The 21414-nt window shown below is 46.1% G+C and overlaps 1 protein-coding gene across 1 annotated transcript in view; it reads right to left on the bottom strand.

The window, feature by feature from the left end:
• The window catches only part of vps53 (VPS53 subunit of GARP complex), a 274701-nt gene that overhangs the window by 91347 nt on the left and 161940 nt on the right, over positions 1-21414 (bottom strand). The window contains exons 14-16 of the mRNA XM_070857048.1: positions 20485-20727; positions 15892-16039; positions 7860-7942 (exon numbers count right to left, since the gene is read on the bottom strand). Of these exons, the coding sequence (XP_070713149.1) occupies positions 7860-7942; positions 15892-16039; positions 20485-20727 (474 nt within the window). The remainder of the gene's footprint in view (positions 1-7859; positions 7943-15891; positions 16040-20484; positions 20728-21414) is intronic.

A 21414-nucleotide genomic window follows, 5' to 3' on the forward strand; every position in this document is an offset into this window, starting at 1 on the left:
ATTACCAAATAATCTGCTTTAGTGATGTTGATTGAGGGATAAATAGTGGTCAGGGCACTGGGGATCATTCCACCTGCTCTTCTTCAAAGTAGTGCCATGGGGTCTTTTGCATCCACCTGAGAGAGCAGACGGGGCCTCGGTTTAGCCTCTCATCAGAAAGACAGCACCTCCTACAATGCAGCACTCCCTCAGTTCTGCACTGGAGTGTCAGCCTAGATCTTTGTGCTCAAGTCTCTGGAGTGAGTATAGCTACTAATCCTGCTCTAGAATAATTTCAGAACAACATGGCTTTTCAGTTATAAATAGACTATGATGAACTCTAGTAGTTGTGAGAACAAGTTTACATTGAGTACGAATCAAACAGCTAGAAAATGCAAGTAGATTTGTTTTCAGTTTTGTTAGTCACAAGTCCAGTCGTCACATTGTCCCATATTCTAACTGTGAAAGCCCTTAAAAGCTTCCTTAATATTTCCCTTCCCCTTATAGACTTTTAAAACCCAGACTTGGCATCATCTTATCAGTACTTAATTAATCCCACCTTCTCTCTTATTCTTTTCAAGCCTGGTAGTGTACTACACTATGGGCCTGTACCGGTCACGTGAGTTTCTCAATGTAAAAAGTCGGCAGCCAGATGGAGCATGTACCATCCTCACCTTAAGGCTTGCACTCATTTGGCTTGTAGTTTTCAAAATGACTGCTGCCAATGAACCGGAAGCTGCTGGGAACAGGCGGGAAGCTGCCATCTGCGCATAAATCTGTGGTGCTTTAATTATTAACGTATAATATCATCACATCGCATAAATCTGTGGAGCTTTGGGTTGGTTTCATAATTTCACGGGTGGAGGATTGCGGAGATTTATTTGTACGGAGCATGAGCTTCGTGTGAAGGGAAAGGAGAAAAAAATTAATTGCGACTGGGGTTATCGGTTCATTAACCATAATCCCCCTGTTGTCTTACAACCCTGAATTGCACTTCTAACCGAGCGATCCCCGTTGGACTTCTTCCACCGTGAGTCGCGGCTCCGGATTAGTTCCCGCTGCCGCTCCTGTGAAAAGGGGTCAATCCATAATCTGATATTACTTGTACAAAGATTGAGCTCGAATACATGCTGTGAATTGGCCTTTATTCCAAACCGTTACATGTTGAAAGAGAACGGAGAATAAACCCACATTTGGACCAGATTGCAAAACAGAGTCTGGAATTAGTGACCAGCAATGTGGAGAAACCAGGACTGTAAAGAGAGAGACTGCAATATCTTAAGACAAAAATCACTGAGACTGCGCATGCACCAACCAATTAATTTTGTTGGCAGCAGTCGCGTCCTATAGTTTTACCTCATGGCATCCTTCTATGGACAATTACTCAGAGTAAACTCTCTATTTCAAAAGGCCTTTGACAAGGTACCCATAATAGACTGATGAACAATGTTAGAGAATGCGGAGTCAGGGGACAAGTAGCAGAATGGATAGCTAGATGGTTTCAAGACAGAAAGCAGAGAGTAGGGGTAAAGGGTAGTTATTCACAGTGGCAGAAGGTGGGTCGTAGTGTTTCACAAGGATCAGTGCTGGGACCACTGTTGTTCACAATTTATATTAACAATTTAGAATTTTGGAATCAAAAACACAATTTGTAAATTTGCAGATGACACCAAAGTGGGAGGATAGTCACTACTTAGGAGGACTGCAACTAATTACCGGAGGACATTAATAAACTTGCAGAATGGGCATATAATTGGCAAATGAAGTTCAACACAGGCAAATGTGAGGTATTATATTTTGGTAGGAACAATAGGGAAATCACATTACTTGGAGGGTGAGAGTCGAGGTGAGGTAGAGGAACAAAAGAATCTCCGAGTACAAATACGCAAATCGCTAAAAGTTGTGACACAGGTTAGCAAGGCCGTAAAAAAAGCAAACCAAGCACTAGGGTTTATTTCTAGAGGGATAGACTTAAAAAGTAGGGAAGTTATGCTAAACTTGTATCGAACCTTGGTTAAACCACACTTAGAGTACTGTGTACAGTCCTGGTTGCCATATTACAAAAAAGATATGGAGACACTGGAGGATGCAGAGAAGATTTACAAGGATGATACCAGAAATGCGAGAGTATACATATCAGAAAAGGATGAACAGGCTGGGTCTCTTTTCTCTTCAAAAAAGGTCGAAGGGTGACCTAATAGAGGTCTTTAAAATTATGAAAGGTTTTGACAGAGTGGATACAGAGAGAATGTTTCTATTGTGTTCCTAACACAGATGAGATTGCACACAAGGAGGTTAAAGTAACAGTGACCTCAGTCTTTATTAAGACACTCCAGAGCAAGGAACAGGCCTTAGGGGCCGGCTTATATACAGTGCTCCCAAGGGATGCTGGGATCCCTTAGGACTTCAGGGGATGCACTCCCTGGTGGCGGAACATGGGAGTGCATGCTTTACAGATACACAACATCACTCCCCCCGCAAAGTCAAAGTGAAAACTATTTACAAGGTGAGGCGATCGGGAGCCTTTCTTTCCTGGTGGACCGCCTCGGTACAAATGTCTGTTCTGGTGTGTTGGCTATGCCCTCACTGGGCTGGCGTGTTGGCCCTGCAGGGCTGCTGGGTGAGCCTGGCCTTGCTGGGCTATTGGGTGTATTGGGTTTGATTTCCTGGTCCGGCGTGGTATTGTTGATCCTTTGGGTGTGTGTTGTGGGCTCGAAAAAGGTGGTGTCTGCTGTGGGTTGTTCAGGGCAGTTTGTGAACCGCAGCCTCATTTGGTTCAGGTGCTTTCTGCAAATTTGTCCATTGTCTAGTTTGACTACAAACACCCTACTCCCTTCTTTATCTATCACCGTGCCCGCGATCCACTTGGGACCATGTCCATAGTTTAGCACATACACAGGGTCATTCAGATCAATTTCCCGTGACACAGTAGCGCGACCATAGTTTACATTTTATTGCTGTCGCCTGCTCTCTACCTGATGGGGTGAACCAGCGAGAGTCTGGTTTTAAGTGTCCTTTTCATGAGTAGCTCAGCCGGGGGCACCCCTGTGAGTGAGTGGGGTCTCATGCGGTAGCTGAGCAGTATTTGGGACAGGCAGGTTTGGAGTGAGATTTCTGTGACTCGCTTGAGGCTCTGTTTGATTGTTTGTACTGCCCGCTCTGCCTGCCCATTGGAGGCTGGTTTAAACTGGGCCGAGGTGACATGTTTGATCCCATTGCGGGTCATGAATTCTTTAAATTCGGCACTGGTGAAACATAGCCCGTTGTCACTGACCAATATGTCAGGCAGGCCGTGGGTGGCAAACATGGCCCTCAGGCTTTCAATGGTGGCGGTGGCAGTGCTTCCCGACATTATTTCACATTCAATCCATTTTGAAAAAACACCCACCATCACCAGGGACATTTTACCGAGAAATAGGCCCGCATAGTCGACATGGATCCTCGACCATGGTCTGGAGGGCCAGGACCACAAACTTAGTGGTGCCTCTCTGGGCGCGTTGCTCAACTGAGCACACACGCTGCATTGCCGTACACAGGACTCTAAGTCGTCAGAGTCGATACCAGGCCACCACACGTGGGATCTGGCTATCGCTTTCATCATTACTATACCCGGGTGTGTGCTGTGGAGATCAGAGATGAATGTCTCCCTGCCCTTTTTGGGTAGTACTACGCGGTTGCCCCACAACAGGCAGTCTGCCTGAATGGACAGCTCGTCCTTTCGCCGCTGGAACGGCTTGATTAGCTCTTGCATTTCAACGGGGATGCTGGCCCAGCTCCCAAGCAGTACACAGTTTTTTTACTAGGGACAGCAGAGGATCTTGGCTGGTCCAAGTCCTAATCTGGCGGGCCATGACAGATGATTTATCATTTTCAAACGCTTCCATGACCATCAACAAGTCTGCAGGCTGTGCCATTTCCACCCCCGTGGTGGGCAATGGTAGCCGACTGAGAGCACCCGCACAGTTCTCGGTGCCTGGCCTGTGGCGGATGGTATAGTTATACGCTGTTAGCGCGAGTGCTCACCTTTGTATGCGGGCTGAGGCATTAGTATTTATCCCCTTGTTTTCAGCGAACAGGGATATGAGGGGCTTGTGATCGGTTTCCAGCTCAAATTTGAGGCCAAACAGGTACTGATGCATTTTCTTGACCCCGAACACACACAATAATGCCTCTTTCTCAATCATGCTGTAGGCCCTCTCGGCCTTAGACAAGCTCCTGGAGGCATAGGCGATAGGTTGCAACTTCCCCGCAACGTTAGCTTGTTGTAATACACACCCGACTCCGTACGACGACGCATCGCATGCTAGCACAAGTCTTTTACACGGGTTATACAATACAAGCAGCTTGTTGGGGCATAAAATGTTTCTGGCTTTCTCCAAAGCAATTACTTGGTTTTTTTCCCCATACCCAGTTCTCACCTTTACGCAGTAACACATGTAAGGGCTCTAAGAGGGTGCTTAACCCCGGTAGGAAGTTACCAAAATAGCTGGAGTCCCAGGAATGACGGCAGCTCCGTGACGTTCTGTGGCCTGGGCGCGTTCCTGATAGCCTCTGTGGGCCAAATGCCGTCCGCTGCGATCTTTCTCCCCAAAAACTCCACTTCTGTTGCCATGAAGATGCATTTCGACCTCTTCAGCCGCAGCCCTACGCGATCCAGTCGTTGGAGGACCTCCTCCAAGTTTTGTAGGTGCTCGACCCGTGACCAGATGTCGTCCTGAAAAACCACCGTGCGTGGTACTGATGTGAGTAGGCTCTCCATGTTTCTCTGGAAGATCGCTGTAGCCAACCGAATTCCAAACGGGCATCTGTTGTAGATGAACAGTCCCTTGTGCATGTTGATGCAGGTGAGGCCCTTCCAAGACTCCTCCAGCTCCTGCATCATGTCGGCCGAAGTCAGGTCGAGGTTGGTGAACGTCTTGCCTCCTGCCAGTGTCGCAAATAGGTCGTCTGCCTTAGGTAGCGGGTATTGGTCCTGCAGCGAGAAACGATTAACAGTTACTTTATAATCGCCGCAAATCCTGACCGTGCCATCACTTTTGAGTACTGGAACAATCGGGCTGGCCCACTCGCTGAATTCCACTGGGGAGATGATGCCCTCGCGTTGCAGCCTGTCCAGCTCGATTTCCACTCTCTCCCTCATCATGTGAGGTACCGCTCGCGCCTTGTGGTGAATGGGTCGTGCCTCTGGGACCAAGTGGATTCGCACCTTCGCCCCGGAAAAGTTTCCAATGCCTGGCTCAAAAAGGGAAATAAACTTGTTAAGAACCTGGGTACATGAGGCCTCATCGACATGTGATAGCGCTCGGATTCATCCCAGTTCCAGCGGATTTTGCCCAGCCAGCGCCTTCCAAGCAGCGTGGGGCCATTGCCCGGGATAATCCCGAGTAGCAGTTCATGCACGTGCCCTCGTAGGTGACCTTGACCATGGCGCTGCCCAGGACAGTGATGAGCTCTTTGGTGTACGCTCTCAGTTTCGTGTGGATGGGGCTCAGGGCTGGTCTGAGTGCCTTGTTGCACCACAGTCTCTCAAACATCTTTTTACTCATGATGGATAGGCTAGCGCCAGTGTCCAGTTCCATGGCTACGGGTAAGCCATTCAATTTTACATTTAGCATTATAGGTGGACATTTCGTCGAAAATGTGTGCACCCCGTGTACTTCAGCATCTGCCTCCTCTCTGAGGCCCGAGATTGCTTTGATCCACCATGGACCGATCTTCCTCTGCCACATGGTGATTAGCAGGTTTTGCAGAGCTTGCAACTTGTCTGCAAGCTCGTTGGAGGTGCCCCATTGTTCCACAGCTCTTGCAAACATACCCTTTAAAGCGGCATGAATAGGCTGAATGGAAGCCTCCATAACGCCAACAAGGTGTGAATTGCTTGCATTCATCCTTTGTTGCGGACTCTGAGTCATCTGGGTCACCTGGGTCTGCTGGCAGTTGCAGACTCGTGGTTTCTGCCCTATACATTTCTGCTCGCAAACACAATTCCAGTTAATTTATGAACATTGCTAGCACTTGTGTGCTGAGAGATTTGTTTGGTGTCATCACTGGTGGACAAACGCCTGTGCTATCGCAATGGCCTTACTGAGGGTCGGTGTCTCTACAGTCAAAAGTTTTCGTAGGATGGTCTCGTGGCCAATGCCCAGTAAAAAAAATCTGAGTATTTGCTCCAGGTAGCCATCAAACTCACATTGTCCTGAAAGTCGCCCTAGCTCGGCGACGTAGCTCACCACTTCCTGACCTTCAGATCGCTGGCACGTGGAGAACCGATACCTCGCCATCAGCACGCTCTCCCTCGGGCCAAGATGCTCCTGAACCAGTGTACACAGCTCCTCATACGACTTATCTGTGGGTTTCACCGGAGCCAGAAGATTCTTCATGAGACTGTAGGTCGGTGCCCCGCAGACCGTGAGGAGGACCGCTCTCCTTTTTGCAGCGCTTCCTTCTCCGTCCAGCTCGTTGGCTACAAAGTACTGGTCTAGTCATTCGACATAGGCTTCCCAGTCCTCACCCTCCGAGAACTTCTCCAGGATGCCCACAGTTCGCTGCATCTTTGCGTTGGATTCATATACTCGTCGCCAGTTATTGTGTTCCCAACACAGATGAGACTGCACACAGGGAGGTTAAAGTAGTAGTGACCTCAGTCTTTATTAAGACACCAGAGTGAGGAACAGGCCTTAGGCCCGGCTTATATACAGTGCTCCCAAGGGATGCTGGGATCTCTTAGGACTTCAGGGGATGCACTCCCTGGTGGCGGAACATGGGAGTGCATGGTGCTTTATAGATACACAACAGTTTCCACTTGTGGGGAAGAGCATAACTAGAGGCCATCAATATAAGATAATCATCAAGAAATCCAATAGGGAATTGAGCAGAAAATTCTTTATCCAGAGTGATGAGAATGTGGAACTTGCTACCACAGGGAGCAGTTGAAGTGAATAGTATGGATGCATTTAAGAGGAGGTTAGACAAGCATATGAGGGAGAAGGGAATAGAGGGTTATGTGATAGATTTAGTTGAGGAAACACGGGAGGAGGCTCGAGTGGAGCAGAAATGCCGGCATGGACTGGTTGGGCCAAATGGCCTGTTTCTGTGCTGTATATCCTGTGTAATCCTATGTAATATATGAAAATATTAAAAGTAACTAAAAAATGTACACAATACTGATATCATGAGAATGCTTGCTAATGTTTAGAAACAGCTATATATTAAACAAAAAGATCAGTATCAAAGGGGGACTTTAAGAATGTTTGGCCACCCTCGTCCTACCCCAAAGGTGCAGTTGTGGAAAGCCGAACGCTGCCCAAAGATACTTGCATGGAAATCACCAGCAAGCTCTTTGAAAGATAAGATCATCATGGATGAGGAAACCCATTTGGTTCATCTTAATTCATCCATCCAGAGAGATACTAAAAAGCTCCCCCATTGGTTCCTCCATTTGGTTTTTTAAATGATTCGAGGATTTTTTTGCCTTCATTGCTCTATCTGAAAGTCTGTTCCATGCATTGACCACTCTTTCTGTGAAGTAGAATTTCCTGGTAACCATGTTTTCCTCGAAACTTTGCTACGGTATGCAAAGACTGTTGGCAAGGTGCCATAGGTTAGATTGGCAGACTAAATTTGTTTGATAAATTGGAACCTATAATTCCTTGAAACAGTCCAGTCATAACCTTGATCTTATGGTCAGAGGAAAAGCTAATTGGAGGCCAGTTATTTCATCAAAGGTTGGCCAGAAGAAAATAGTCATGTCACCCTGATCCAATCCTGTACATCAGCTACCAACTTACTGTCACGATACCTTCACAGTTGTGAAGTATTTACTTTTAAATGGGTGGAGTGGGGAAAGTAAATGAGTCAATTCCCCCATAGCTTGTACTCACGTGCTGAAGGTGTCCATTTCTGACATCAGGTTAATCCTTTCCATTAGACTTGCATCCACCTTCTCTTTGAGTTTCTCTTCAAGCTTTCAGGAAAATTACAAGTGTCAGTAACACACAAGCAACAATGCAAACTAGAGAATACATAGTGGAAAACGAAGAATTAGCACAAGGAAAGCCTCCAAGTCACATGTGACAATGTTTTTATAAAGATGTTTTGGGGTTTCTAATATACATATTTTTTCCTCTGTTCAGTATCTAAGACCGCTCCCATAGTGGAGCCCTCGCTTCCTATATCCCAGAGTGTGCATTTACTGCCCAATATCTATATAATTTGTAGTGCACCCAGGAACTGAACACAGAGCCCTATATTTCGGCTACTATTCACATTGCGTACCTTCGCATGATGTTTCCTGAATTTAGAAGGCAGCAAACACTGTTACATCTGCCAAACAAATTGTACAGTAAATAGATAAGTGAACACATTGATTTACAGTAGTTAGTTGCATCTGCTGCAGTATAATTCAATAGTAACTAGACCAAGCTCAAAATCCATGATTTAACATTTTGTTGCTAACCTTTCACTGAGTCCTCTGTCCTATCTATATCTTTTTGAAAGCTTCAGATGGACTGCTCAACTGGAAGACAGGCCGATATACAGATACTTTCAAAACTTGAGTGGGACAAAGGAAATTTATATATGTATCTCAATCTCAAATACAGCTACCAATCCAATATATTGTAAAACAAAATCCACAGCATGTTTGCATTTGAAACAAACCCATTTTGAATGAAAACATATTTGCAAAAAACAAATCTATTAAAGTACACAGCAACAGTTGAACACTTCATGCAGTTAAGTTGTTTTTCTATGTTATGAGGAAACTGATATTGTAACATGAAAGGATTGTTTTCACTATAGACAGTTGATGTGTACTGTGGACTGCACTCGGTTATTTCCCGTGTGTGGAGTAGATTCATTAAACAATTGCACTCTCACACACGCTGCATCATTTCTACTTGTGCATAACAATTTACAGCGGAGTTAAGATGTAGTTTGTAATGCTTCAACGGAATACAGGCATTAAAGTTGGAACAGGACATACTGACTGAATTGTCAAGATTTCATCTTCTAACAAAAGATGGGCTATTTCCTGAAATGCTTGAAAAATCCATATGGTGAATTAAATCGTATTTTGAAATCTTTATAATGTATTTAAAAAAATAATATGATTACAGAAAAAAACTTTTAGAATTACAATGATTTTGAACTCTTTTAGTTTTTTTGCTGCATTGGAATAGAGGGCCAGGAGTAAGTAAGCCATTCAGCCCCTTGAGCCTATTGTGCCATTCAATTACTGATCTGTATCTTAATGCCATCCCACCTGCCTTGGCTCCATATCCTTCTATACTCTTGGCTAGCAAAAATCCAATGATCTCGGATTTAAAATTATTATTTGAACTAGCATCTACTGCTTTTTGTGGGAGAGTGTGCCACACAATGGAATATTTGGTTTAAAAATCAAGTATTGGTGTAAGCTAGGCTGGCACTACAGTGCGTAACTGAGGGAGGGCTGCATTTTCAGTAGTGCCATTCCACAGAGGAGACGTTGAACTGAGACCCCGTCCGCATGTTCAACTGATCCACGGCAGTATTCAAAGAGCAGAGAGTTCTCCCAGTGTCCTAGCCAACACTTTCTACCACCAATAGATTAACTGAACAGTGATGTGTGTGGGACCTTGCTGTGAGCAAAATGGCTGCCACATTTGCTTGTATAACAATGGCGATTGTGCTGCAAAGTAATTCATTGCATGTGATGTGTTTTGGGATATTTGAGACATTAAAAAGCACTATATAAATTGCAAGTCTTTTTTTCCATCACTATGGTTCAAAAGAAAAAAAATAATTGGCGTTTGTAAAGCGCATTTCACGACCTCATGACATCCCACAGCTTTTCACAGCCAATGAAACACTTTTGAGATGTAGTCATTGTTGTAACATAGGTTAAGATGGCAGCCAACTGTGCACACAGCATGGTTCCACACAAAGCAATGAAATAAATGAGGAGATAATCTGTTTTCAGTTGGTTTGGTTGAGGGATAAGTGTTGGCCAGGACACTGCGTGCTCTCCTGCTGGTTCTCCGCATACTGCTGCTGCAAGGTTTTTTACCCGAGAGGGCAGACAGGACCTCGGTTTAACATCCTATCCAAAGGATGACACCTCTCGACAGTGCAGCTTTCCCTCAGTACTGCACTGAAGGGCCAGCCAGGGCTTGAACCCACGAACTTCAGGGGCGTGAGTTTAGAAAAGCTACCGAGGGAGATGAAGCAATGTGCAGAGTCAAAAAATACACATAAAAAGTGAGATACCAACAACAACTTGCATTTCTATAGCGCCTTTAACGTAGTAAACCCGCTCAAGCCACGTCACAAGAGCGCCATCAAACAAAATTGGAGGTGTCAAGGTTGGGCTTTTTTGAGAGGGGTGATGACGACAGATTTAAAGGGGTAACAATTCTTTGGCTGTGATTTTTATAGAATCATAGAAATTTCAGCATTGAAGGAGGCTGTTTAGCTCATCATTCCTGTGCCATTGCTAGTTCCCCATCGGAGCTATCTACTCCAAACCAATTACCCCACTCTTTCCCCCGTACTGTTTAATATTCTGCCTCTTCAAATGTTTACCCAATTCTCTATTAAATGTTGTGATTGACTCAGCTTTAATAATCATTTGCAGTCGTGCAGTCCAGATTCTAATAGCGCTTTGTATGAAAAAAAATTCTAACTGCCCCTTTATGTCTCAAGTACTAATTCTTGGGTTGTGGTCAGGTAGCTTGGCTTACGTTACACAGCATTATGGGTTTGATACATCAACAGCCGGTTTAATGCATAATTTTTATTATAACAGAAATGGGCTGAATTCCTGCCCAGAAATGGTAAAGTTGATCAGAATTATTTTTGATGGTTCAATTTTAAAAGTAGTATTGATGACTATGATGATGAGGCTGCTTGTTTCAGAGGCATACATAAAACTCGTTATCCAGCGGGAAATGAGAACTGCCAAGAGCACAACCAATACCTTGCCGCAGTCTAATGAACATGTTAAATCAAAACAAACAGCGGATGCAAGCACAAAAATCACACAGCCCCATTATAATTGCTTGCAATTTCCCTTTTGTGTAAGAATCATGGTAATGCAGAGTAAAGGGTTTATTTTGAGACTGTGGCTGTTGATTCGTGTGTGCATGTATACACATACAATACTCCTCCTTTGCCAAGAATCAATGAGCTGAAAGAGCATACAAAACTGAAGCAGTGTTTGTTTTCACTGTTCTCAAACAGCCAGTCCCAAGTGACAACTTGGGAATCAAAACTGCCAACTCAACAGGGGCTGAAAGTTTAGGGTGCAGTGGGTTCAGGAAAAGTTTCCCAGCAACACGAGGAAAAGGAAATGCAATCTATTCCTGATAATTCAAGTCATTTTTTTTTGCACTTAAAAAAAAGTTAGCAAATCATTTTGATTAAGCAACTTTGAATTAACAGTAGACTGTACTGTCGAATTTTAAAAGACTGATGCATTAAAACGTCTTTGTGAAAATCTCTAGTCTGACAAGTTAATTTCTACACAGGAGGTGGGTACTTTTCATGAAATCTGGCTCCAGTGCCATTCTGTAAGTGGACCACTTCCCCTATATCGGGAGCTTCCTAGCAACAAGAGCAGGCATTGATGATGAGATCCAACACCGCCTCCAGTGTGCCAGTGCAGTCTTTGGCTGCCTGAGGAAGAGTGTTTGAAGATCAGTCCCTCAAAACTGTCACCAAGCTCATGGTCTACAAGGCCGTAGTAATACCCACCCTCCTGTATGGCTCAGAGACGTGGACCATATACAGTAGACACCTCAAATCGCTAGAGAAATACCACCAGCGATGTCTCCGCAAGATCCTGCAAATCCCCTGGGAGGACAGATGCACAAACGTTAGCGTCCTCGTCCAGGCCAACATCCCCAGCATTGAAGCACTGACCACACTTGATCAACTCCGCTGGGCAGGCCACATAATCCGCATGCCAGACACGAGACTCCCAAAGCAAGCGCTCTACTCGGAACTCGTCCACGGCAAACGAGCCAAACGCGGGCAGAGGAAACGTTACAAGGACACCCTCAAAGCCTCCCTGATAAAGTGCGACATCCCCACCGACATCTGGGAGTCCTTGGCCATAGACTGCCCTAAACGGAGGAAATGCATTTGGGAGGGTGCTGAGCTTCTCGAGTATCGTCGCCGAGAGCATGCAGAAATCAAGCGCAGGCAGCGGAAGGAGCGTGCGGCAAACCAGGCTCCCTGCTCACCCTTCCCCTCAACAACTATCTGTCTGACCTGTGACAGAGACTGTGGTTCTCGTATTTGACTGTACAGCCACCTAAGAACTCATGCTAAGAGTGGAAGCAAGTCTTCCTTGATTCAGAGGGACTGCCTATGATGATGATGATGATGACGGGAAATATATCATCCATCAGGTAAGAAAGAGAAATTGTATCAGTTTTTAAATAAGGCGAGATGCTCAACGTCAGAAGGTCGCTCGCTGTTGAAAGCTGCAAAGTAACATGGAACACTATCTAATGTGGGGGCTCGGTCATATTTTCATATGTTTTTATGTCTGCTCGTGATATACACCAGAGCAGTCCTTGTACCACAACATAATCATAATACTACGGAAGCATTTATAATATGGATGTTTACACTAAATACCGAGGCCACAGATTAGTATAAAGCTGGAAGCATTCGGCCAGTCTCCATCCAGCTCCTAGTGGTACGATTCACAGGAGAAAGCAGCCCCCAGAGACTTCTGCGATGGCCGAGTGAGTTTTCCCAGTGAGTACTTGAGCCACACAGATCAGGAAGGTCACCCCCCCAAGATGTCATCCCATTTGAATTCGCTAAACTCAACCAGATATATTAATCCGGCTGTAGGGGGCGCTGCAACTGCCGACCGTGCCCCTGGGGAAAGTCAGCTGCAATCCCCGATTGCTAACTGGCAAGCTCTGCTGGAAAGTCCACGCGCGAGATCAGCTGAGGATAGGAGCAGATTTGATTGTGACTCTCCCTCACAGTCAAATGGCTTGGCAACATCATCAAGGCTCATGCATGAATAAATGGCCCTTGAGCCAAGTACCAGGGAATGATCCACACAAGTACAACTGGACCTCAGCAGGGATTCAATGCCTCTGCGGCTGGGGAGGTGTAGTAATTAGTACGCAGCAGAATAAAACCACGGGCTCAATTTTGCCCAAGCCAGTTTTCTGGCGTATTGCCAGAGTTACGCCTGTTTTTCTCGGCCAGAAATGCGTCAGAAATATTTTGCCAGTTTCCCCGATGTATAATTCAATTTTGGCGCTGCACAGCGTGTCCAGTTGCCTCGGGGGCTGGGGCCTGCTGCCTGCAGCGAAAAAACGATGCCACACCTTCTGCGCATGCACAACAAAAAAAGTGACATTTTTGACGTTATTCAGTCGAAGACGAGCCTGAAGAAGAGAACATCTTCCAATCCCACCCTCCAGACCAAGAGCATGAGGGTGATGAGGAGGGGATGGAGATGGATGAAGCCCCACTGTTTTACTGACTTTGGTGGAGGTGTAGCCCATTGAGGTGCCAGCCCCTTCCGTGACTAGTGGTTTGACATTCCATGGTTTCCTAACGTCGGAGGCTGCGGGTCCCAGTGGTGGAGTGCAGCGAGGCACACCCAGGCCCCCACCTTCCGAGGCTGCGGGTCCCAGTATTGGGGTGCGAGTCACACCCGTGGGGAGGAGGGCAAGGAGAGCTCGACCGCGCTCTCCTGAGGTGCAGGATCTAACAGATGTGGTTCAGACGATGGCTGTGAGTGCGGAGAGCATTGACCTTACGCGATCACTCCTGGACACCATCAGTGGGGTGGGTGATGAGGTAGCGGGACCGTCGGGAGAAGTAACAGCGAACTCACGAGAAATGGAAATGATGTCAGTGACCATGATGGAGGGAATGTCACAGGTAGCTGATGCGCTGTCAGTGACCATCAGGGAGGGAATGTCAGAGATGGTGCAAACACTATCACTGAACATGAAGGAGGGAATGTCACAGGTAGTTGAGACAGTTTTGCTCAACATGAGGGAGGGAATGTTGCAGGTCGTCGAGACACTGTCAGGGCGCATGAGGGACAGCATGTTGGAGTTAGCTGCTGCAATAAGGCAACACGTCCAGACCCCATGCCCATTGACAGAATCAACTGCCACTCCTGCTCCAATCCCCACACCAGCCTCTGAAGAGCCCCAAGCCGGGCCTTCCACATTACGGCCCCCCCCACAAACAGCTGCGCACTACCCGAGATCTTAGAAAGAATAAGCTTGGTACCAACCTCAGAAACACTGCGCCGCCTGCAGACAGGGGAGTCACCAAGATCAAGCGCAGTGGGCGGTTTTAGAATAAGGTGGAGGAGAGATGGATGCAGCCTTGCTTTGCTGCTGCTGCTGTTGTTATTATTATTGTTACTGTTGTTCTCAAAATAAAAAGATTTTTGTAAGTTATGTAAATTTACAAGTTTAAAAGTTAGTAAGCGATCTTAAAGTTTGTAACTGATCGTAACTGAAAACTTTAAAGTTTGATACAAGAATAATTTCATTAAAGTTAAGCACAAAGAACTGTTTGTTAAACTTTTGAATAAAATATATTTTGCATTAAATCTGAATTATTTTCATTATGTTTCATTTTTAACACAGCAGGCAGGACAGGTTCTTTGTTCTCTCTCCCCAAGGTCTGTATGGATGGACTTCTTTTCCCCCCCCTCCCCCCACCCCCGCCAACTCATTGCAGTCTTGTGACTTCTCCCTTTCTCCCCCTCTCCCCCAAACTCATTGCAGTCTTGTGCCTAGTGCAGAAGCCTTCCAATCGGCATCTCCCTCTCCAGGCTCAGTGCAGAAGCCTTCCGATCACCAACTCTCTTCCACATCCCCCCCCCGCCGCCCTCTCTCTCTCTCCTCCCCGGGCTTGCCAAGCCCGTGTCTGGGCGTGGGGCCGATGCTGACGGCTGACGCTACAACACCCCTCCAACCCTGCTTGAAGATGTTCAGTGGTGGAGTGAGTTAAAAAAGAAAATGAAAACTTCAGCAATCCAAGAAACTTCCATGTACTCCGTTGAAAGGTAAAAAAAAGTTGAACTTTATTATAGATATTTCAAGTGTTAGAGACTCCCTCCAAAAACTTCTATGAAATACAATGGCGTCTTTCAGTACCGATTTCTCAAAGTACGCTGCTTACTGTTAACTCACTAGAAGGTTTTTCGGGAGTGGCCAGATACGCCGACCTGGGATAAATACAGTTTGGGCAAACTGCAAAAAATGCTGAAAACTGGCGCAGACTGACGTCAAAAAAACCTAACCTAACGTAGAAAAATCGTAACTAAAGCAGTTACACCGGCCCCATGTCTGGAGCTCTACACTAAATGCCAATTTCACTCAGACAGGCCACAGGATGCGCGATGTGCGAAATGCAAAAGCTGGGGTGCTCCTTTAAGAATGGTGCTGAAATATATTATTGGGGTAGAGTCGAGGGAGCGTTATCTTGCATTGAATCATTCTGCGCTGGACCTGGGACCGCTTGATGCTGGCACTGGGTGTCTGAAACGGAAAGTGTTCCCAGCAACAACATCCTACACTTTGATGAGCACAAAATTCACAGGGGGATTTTTTTTTTTTTTTTTTTTTAAAGCCCAAAACACCAATTGGGGTTTATGATTCCGACTTATCCAACCCATATACATTGGAGGCATAGCTCAATTTTAGACCAATGTCAATTACAGTCCTCAGACCATCGTATTCTCCTCTGCTGTCTCGTTCGCTCATCTATTTACCAAATTAACCCTTGAACTACAGCATGCTTTTTGTTTTGCACTCAAGATTGTAGCCAGGGCTGTAGGCGTTATTCTGCAAAGAAAGTAGTTTATCTATTTTCTGCCGTTAGGCACACTACACCTGCCTCCAGTCCACCTGTGCAGCAAAGGATGCCCACCTGTTGTGTTGTTGCCAAGCAGTACTCTGCTGTGCTGAGGATGCTGCAAATGAGGCAGAGCTCCTCCACGGTGAACTTTGCAACCTCAGAACCCTCCTTCTCCTTCAGTAGACTGGAGATGGTCAGACCGCCACTGCTGCTTGTGGTTCTGAAGAGAAAGAAACTAATAAATTGCACTCTTACCGACAAGAAAAGAAAACAAAGAACAAGTAAAAAGCAGACACGCTATAGATTCCCATCTCTGTGGCTTTTAAAAAATTCATTCACGGGATGTGGGTGTCACTTGCAAGGTCTGGACTGATATATGAGGAGAGACTGGATCGACTGGGCTTATATTCACTGGAGTTTAGAAGGATGAGAGGGGATCTCATCGACTGGACTGGACAAGTTAGATACAGGAAGAATGTTCCCAATGTTGGGGAAGTCCAGAACCAGGGGACACAGTCTAAGGATAAGGGGTGAGCCATTTAGGACTGAGATGAGGAGAAACTTCTTCACTCAGAGAATTGTTAACCTGTGGAATTCTCTACCGCAGAGAGTTGTTGATGCCAGCTCAGTGGATATATTCAAGAGGGAGTTAGATATGACCCTTACAGCTAAAGGGATCAAGGGGTATGGATGAAAGCAGGAAAGGGGTACTGAGGTGAATGATCAGCCACGATCTTATTGAATGGTGGTGCAGGCTCGAAGGGCCGATGGCCTACTCCTGCACATATTTTCTATGTTTCTATGTCAGCATTTATTGCCTGTCCTGCTTCATTCCCTTCAATGTGAAACCCTTGTTCAGTCTTCCTTACCCCCAATCCAGATTTCTTCAACGTTATCCTTATCATCATCATCATAGGCAGTCCCTCGGAATCGAGGAAGACTTGCTTCCACTCTAAAAATGAGTCCCGAGGTGGCTGTACAGTCCAATACGAGAACCACAGTCCCTGTCACAAGTGGGACAGACAGTCATTGAGGGAAAGGGTGGGTGGGACTGGTTGCCTCACGCTCTTTCCGCTGCTTGCGCTTGGTTTCTGCATGCTCTCGGCGATGAGACTCCTTACCAGCCTCCAGGGACCAACTCATCCAAATCACTGCCAACCAAATTCTATCCAGGAATAAGTCCCATCCACTGGTCACACCTGTTCTAACCAGCCGCCTTATCCCCAAAGCGTTTATTTTCAAAATCATCATCCTAGTTTACAAATCACTCCATAGCCTCCACCCTATTTCTGCAAGCTCTTCCAGACCTACGTCCCAGCTTGCACCCTTTGCTCTTCTAACTCAGACTTAATGTACACTGCCCTCCCTCTGCTCCCAGTGGCAGAACCTTCATAATAACATAAGAAATCGGAGCACGATTAGGCCATTTTGCCCCTCGAGCCTGCTCCACCATTCAATAAGATCATGGCTGATCTGATCATGGACTCAGCTCTACTTCCCTGCCCACCCCCCCATAACCTTTTATTCCCTTACCGCTCAAAAATCTGTCTATCTTCACCTTAAATATATTCAACGACTCAGCCTCCACAGCTCTCTGGGGCAGAGAATGCCACAGATTTAGAACCCTCAGAAGAAATTCCTCCTCAGCTCAGTTTTAAATCGGAGGCCCTTTATTCTGAGACTATGCCCCCTAGTTTCAGTTTCCCCTCTGAGTGGAACTATCCTCTCTGCATCCACCTTGTTGAGCCCCCCTCATTATCTTATATGTTTCAATAAGATCACCTCTCATTCTTCTAAACTCCAATGAGTATAGGCCCAACCTACTCAACCTTAAGTCAACCCCCTCATCTCCGGAATCAACCTAGTGAACCTTCTCTGAACAGCGTCCAATGCAAGTATATTCCACCTTAAGTACGGAGACCAAATCTATACACAGTACTCTAGGTGTGGCCTCACTAATACCCTGTAAAGTTCGTCACCATTCTCCGCCTGCTCCACGACAACATGCAGGCCGTGATCCTTACCAACGGATCCATCACAGACCCAATCCACGTCCGGACCGGGGTCAACAGGGCTGCGTCATCGACCCAACCCTCTTCTCAATCTTTCTCGCCGCCATGCTCCACCTCACAGTCAACAAGCTCCCTGCTGGAGTGGAACTAAACTACAGAACCAGTGGGAACCTGTTCAACCTTCGCCGTCTCCAGGCCAGGTCCAAGACCACCCCAACCTCTGTCGTCGAGCTACAGTACGTGGACGACGCCTGCATCTGTGCATATACAGAGGCTGTACTCCAGGACATAGTCGACGTATTTACTGAGGCGTACGAAAGCATGAGCCTTACGCTAAACATCCGTAAGACAAAGGTCCTCCACCAGCCTGTCCTCGCCGCACAGCACTGCACCCCAGTCATCAAGATCCACGGCATGGCCCTGGACAACGTGGACCACTTCCCATATCTCGCGAGCCTCCTGTCAACAAGAGCAGGCATCGACGACGGGATCCAACACTGCCTCCAGTGCACCAGTACAGCCTTCGGCCGCCTAAGGAAAAGAGTGTTTGAAGACCAGGCCCTCAAAACTGCCACCAAGCTCATGGTCTACAGGGCTGTAGTAATACCTGCCCTCCTGTATGGCTCAGAGACATGGACTGTGTACAGTAGACACCTCAAGTTGCTGGAGAAATATCACCAACAATGTCTCCGCAAGATCCTACAAATCCCCTGGGAGGACAGGTGCACCAACATCAACGTCCTCATTCAAGCTAACATCCCCAGCATTGAAGCACTGACCACACTCGATCAGCTCCACTGGGCAGGCCACAGTCATGCCAGACACGAGACTCCCAAAGCAAGTGCTCTACTCGGAGCTCCATCATGGCAAACGAGCCAAAGGTGGGCAGCGGAAACGCTACAAGGACACGCTCAAAGCCTCCCTGATAAAGTGCAACATCCCCACTGACACCTCAGAGTCCCTGGCCCAAGACCACCCGAAGTGGAGGAAGTGCATCCGAGAGGGCGCTGAGCACCTCGAGTCTCAACGCCGAGAGCATGCAGAAATCAAGCGCAGGCAGCGGAAAGAGCCTGCGGCAAACCAGTCCCACCCACCCCTTCCCTCAAGGACTACCTGTCCCACCTGTGACAGAGTCTGTGGCTCTCATATTGGACTGTTCAGCCACCAAAGAACTCACTTCAGGAGTGGAAGCAAGTCTTCCTCGATTCCGAGGGACTGCCTATGATGACCTTGTACAGCTGTAGCAGGACTTCTCTGCTTTTATACTCTATCCCCCTTGCAATAAAGGCCAACATTCCATTTGCCTCCCTGATCACTTGCTGTACTTGCATACTAACTTTTTGTGTTTCATGCATAAGGACCCCAGGTCCCTCTGTACTGAAGCACTTGGCAATTTTTCTCCATTTAAATTATAATTTGCTTTTCTATTATTTCTGCCAAAGTGGATAACCTCACATTTTCCCACATTATACTCCATCTGCCAAATTTTTACCCACTCACTTAGCCTGTCTATATCCCTTTGCTGATTTCGTGTGTTCTCCTCACAATTTGCTTTCCATGTGGGAAATTATGGTTCAGAACCAGTATGCTACCGCTGCATGGCACCCATTGAACCTATTACATTTTAAACATTGATGTTCAATCATATTCCAATTGTATTGTGAGCACAAGGAAGAAGGGAGGTTTTCTCATTTCATTTTTTTCTGTACAGGAAAATAGTACATTACTTTGAAATAAATGTGCTCATTGAGCATTATTAGGTCTTTCAGGTTCAATAAAACTTCTGGTTACCAAGAACAATGTTGAATAGAAAGCTTGCCAAAAATCTGCACACAACCTGGTGACCTGAATCTGTGCAGTACCATATATGGTGAAAATGATTGCAGTCCATTCCAATTAGGACCAGTTGTTCTTGCTGCTTGCATACGATTCACTGAGTATACCAAATCCGGGTAAAGCTCTATGCAGTTCTGTTACAGACTTTTGTTAATGCTATCGCACATTAAATATAACAGGGTGGATTTTCCTGTTCCTGTGCTTGGCACAATTACCTGGGCACAGTGCAGAGAGTAAAATTGGGTTGGGGTGATCACACGCCTTTAATGGAACCCTTCCCATTTTCCATCCATTTCATGAACATGAAAACCAGGTGGACTGCAGTACTGGTCACGCTGTTCCCAGGAAATCCTTTATGCCAAATGCAATTAAGAGAAAAATCTGCCCCATGGTGTCCCTCTGCACGAAATAGGCCGAAAGTTGAATAATCCCCCTCTACCACAGTACATAAACAAAAAAAGACTTCATTAAAGTAAACAAAGTGTCAGAGAACAAGCTCAAGGTTGGAACCGAATCTTGGATAGAGATTAACAGTTATAAAATGGTCCAGGTTGGTGTTATCTGAACCCTTCATTGTAATGATATCTTTCAGCTCTCAAGTATCCAGTGCTCTCTATTTGACTGGACTAGCTTGCCCTGGACACTGGAACTATATGAGCTACATGTGGAGTTGTTCATTTAGGAATGCAGCTAATTGAAGGGGATTACGCCGATTTGGGATGTCATTACCGCAGATTTGAAATCGAGTAATCATTTGCAGTTGATTACAGAGGAAATACTCTGCGGGGCTATTTAAAGGACACCATTTCATACTCACTTAGGCAGGTTTCCGGAGAGGATTTTCCATGCATATTCTCGCAGGTATTTCTGGAATATGGTGGTCAGAGCGATCATTGGCTCGCCGGTGCTGAGTTGCGAGCACTGCACCATGCATTTCTTGTAGTAGACGAACAGGTCTGCACAGCTAGGGAGCACGGCTCCCCCCTCATCGGTGTTTGGCTTCGGAGGGCCCTGGGCTTTGAAATCTGCCACAAACCTGTCAATCAGTTCACTCAGATTCCTGGCAAGAAGAGGGTGAAAAAAGTTAATAGTTTGAAATATGGAACGGAGATATGATTAGGGCATGAAAATGTTCCTGCTTACATTATCTTGGGTAGCAACAGAGAAATAAGTAAATGGAAAATGTACCAGATATGATTCCACTGCAGGGATCTGCCATTTTCTCACAGCTAGCTCAAAAATAATACTTCAGAAATATAGAACAAAACTGTCCCCTACCTCCCCACCCCACAAAGATGATCATCTCAGCCCTTTATTGTATCTCATGCTACATGTTATATATGTAGTATGTGCTGTAGTGTCAGCTGTGGTTCAGTGGGCAGCACACTCGCCTCTGAGTCAGAAGGTTGCGGGTTCAAGTCCCACTCCAGGGACTTGAGCACAAACAGTGTTTGAGGGAGTGCTGCACTGGTGCCGTCTTTTGAATGGGACTTGAAACCGAGGCCCTGTCTGCTCTCTCAAGTAGACGAAAAAGATCCCGTGGCACTATTTCGAACAAGAGCAGAGGAGTTATCCCCGGTGTCCTGGCCAATATTTATCCCTCAATCAACATAACAAAAAAAACAAACACATTATCTGGTCGTTATCACATTGCTGTTTGTGGGAGCTTGCTTGTGCGCAAATTGGTATTTCCCACATTACAACAGTGGCTACACTCCAAAAGTACTCCATTGACTGTAAAGCGCTT

Source organism: Pristiophorus japonicus, chromosome 16 (genome assembly GCF_044704955.1).
Source record: "Pristiophorus japonicus isolate sPriJap1 chromosome 16, sPriJap1.hap1, whole genome shotgun sequence".
In the NCBI taxonomy this organism is placed as follows: Eukaryota; Metazoa; Chordata; class Chondrichthyes; family Pristiophoridae; genus Pristiophorus; species Pristiophorus japonicus.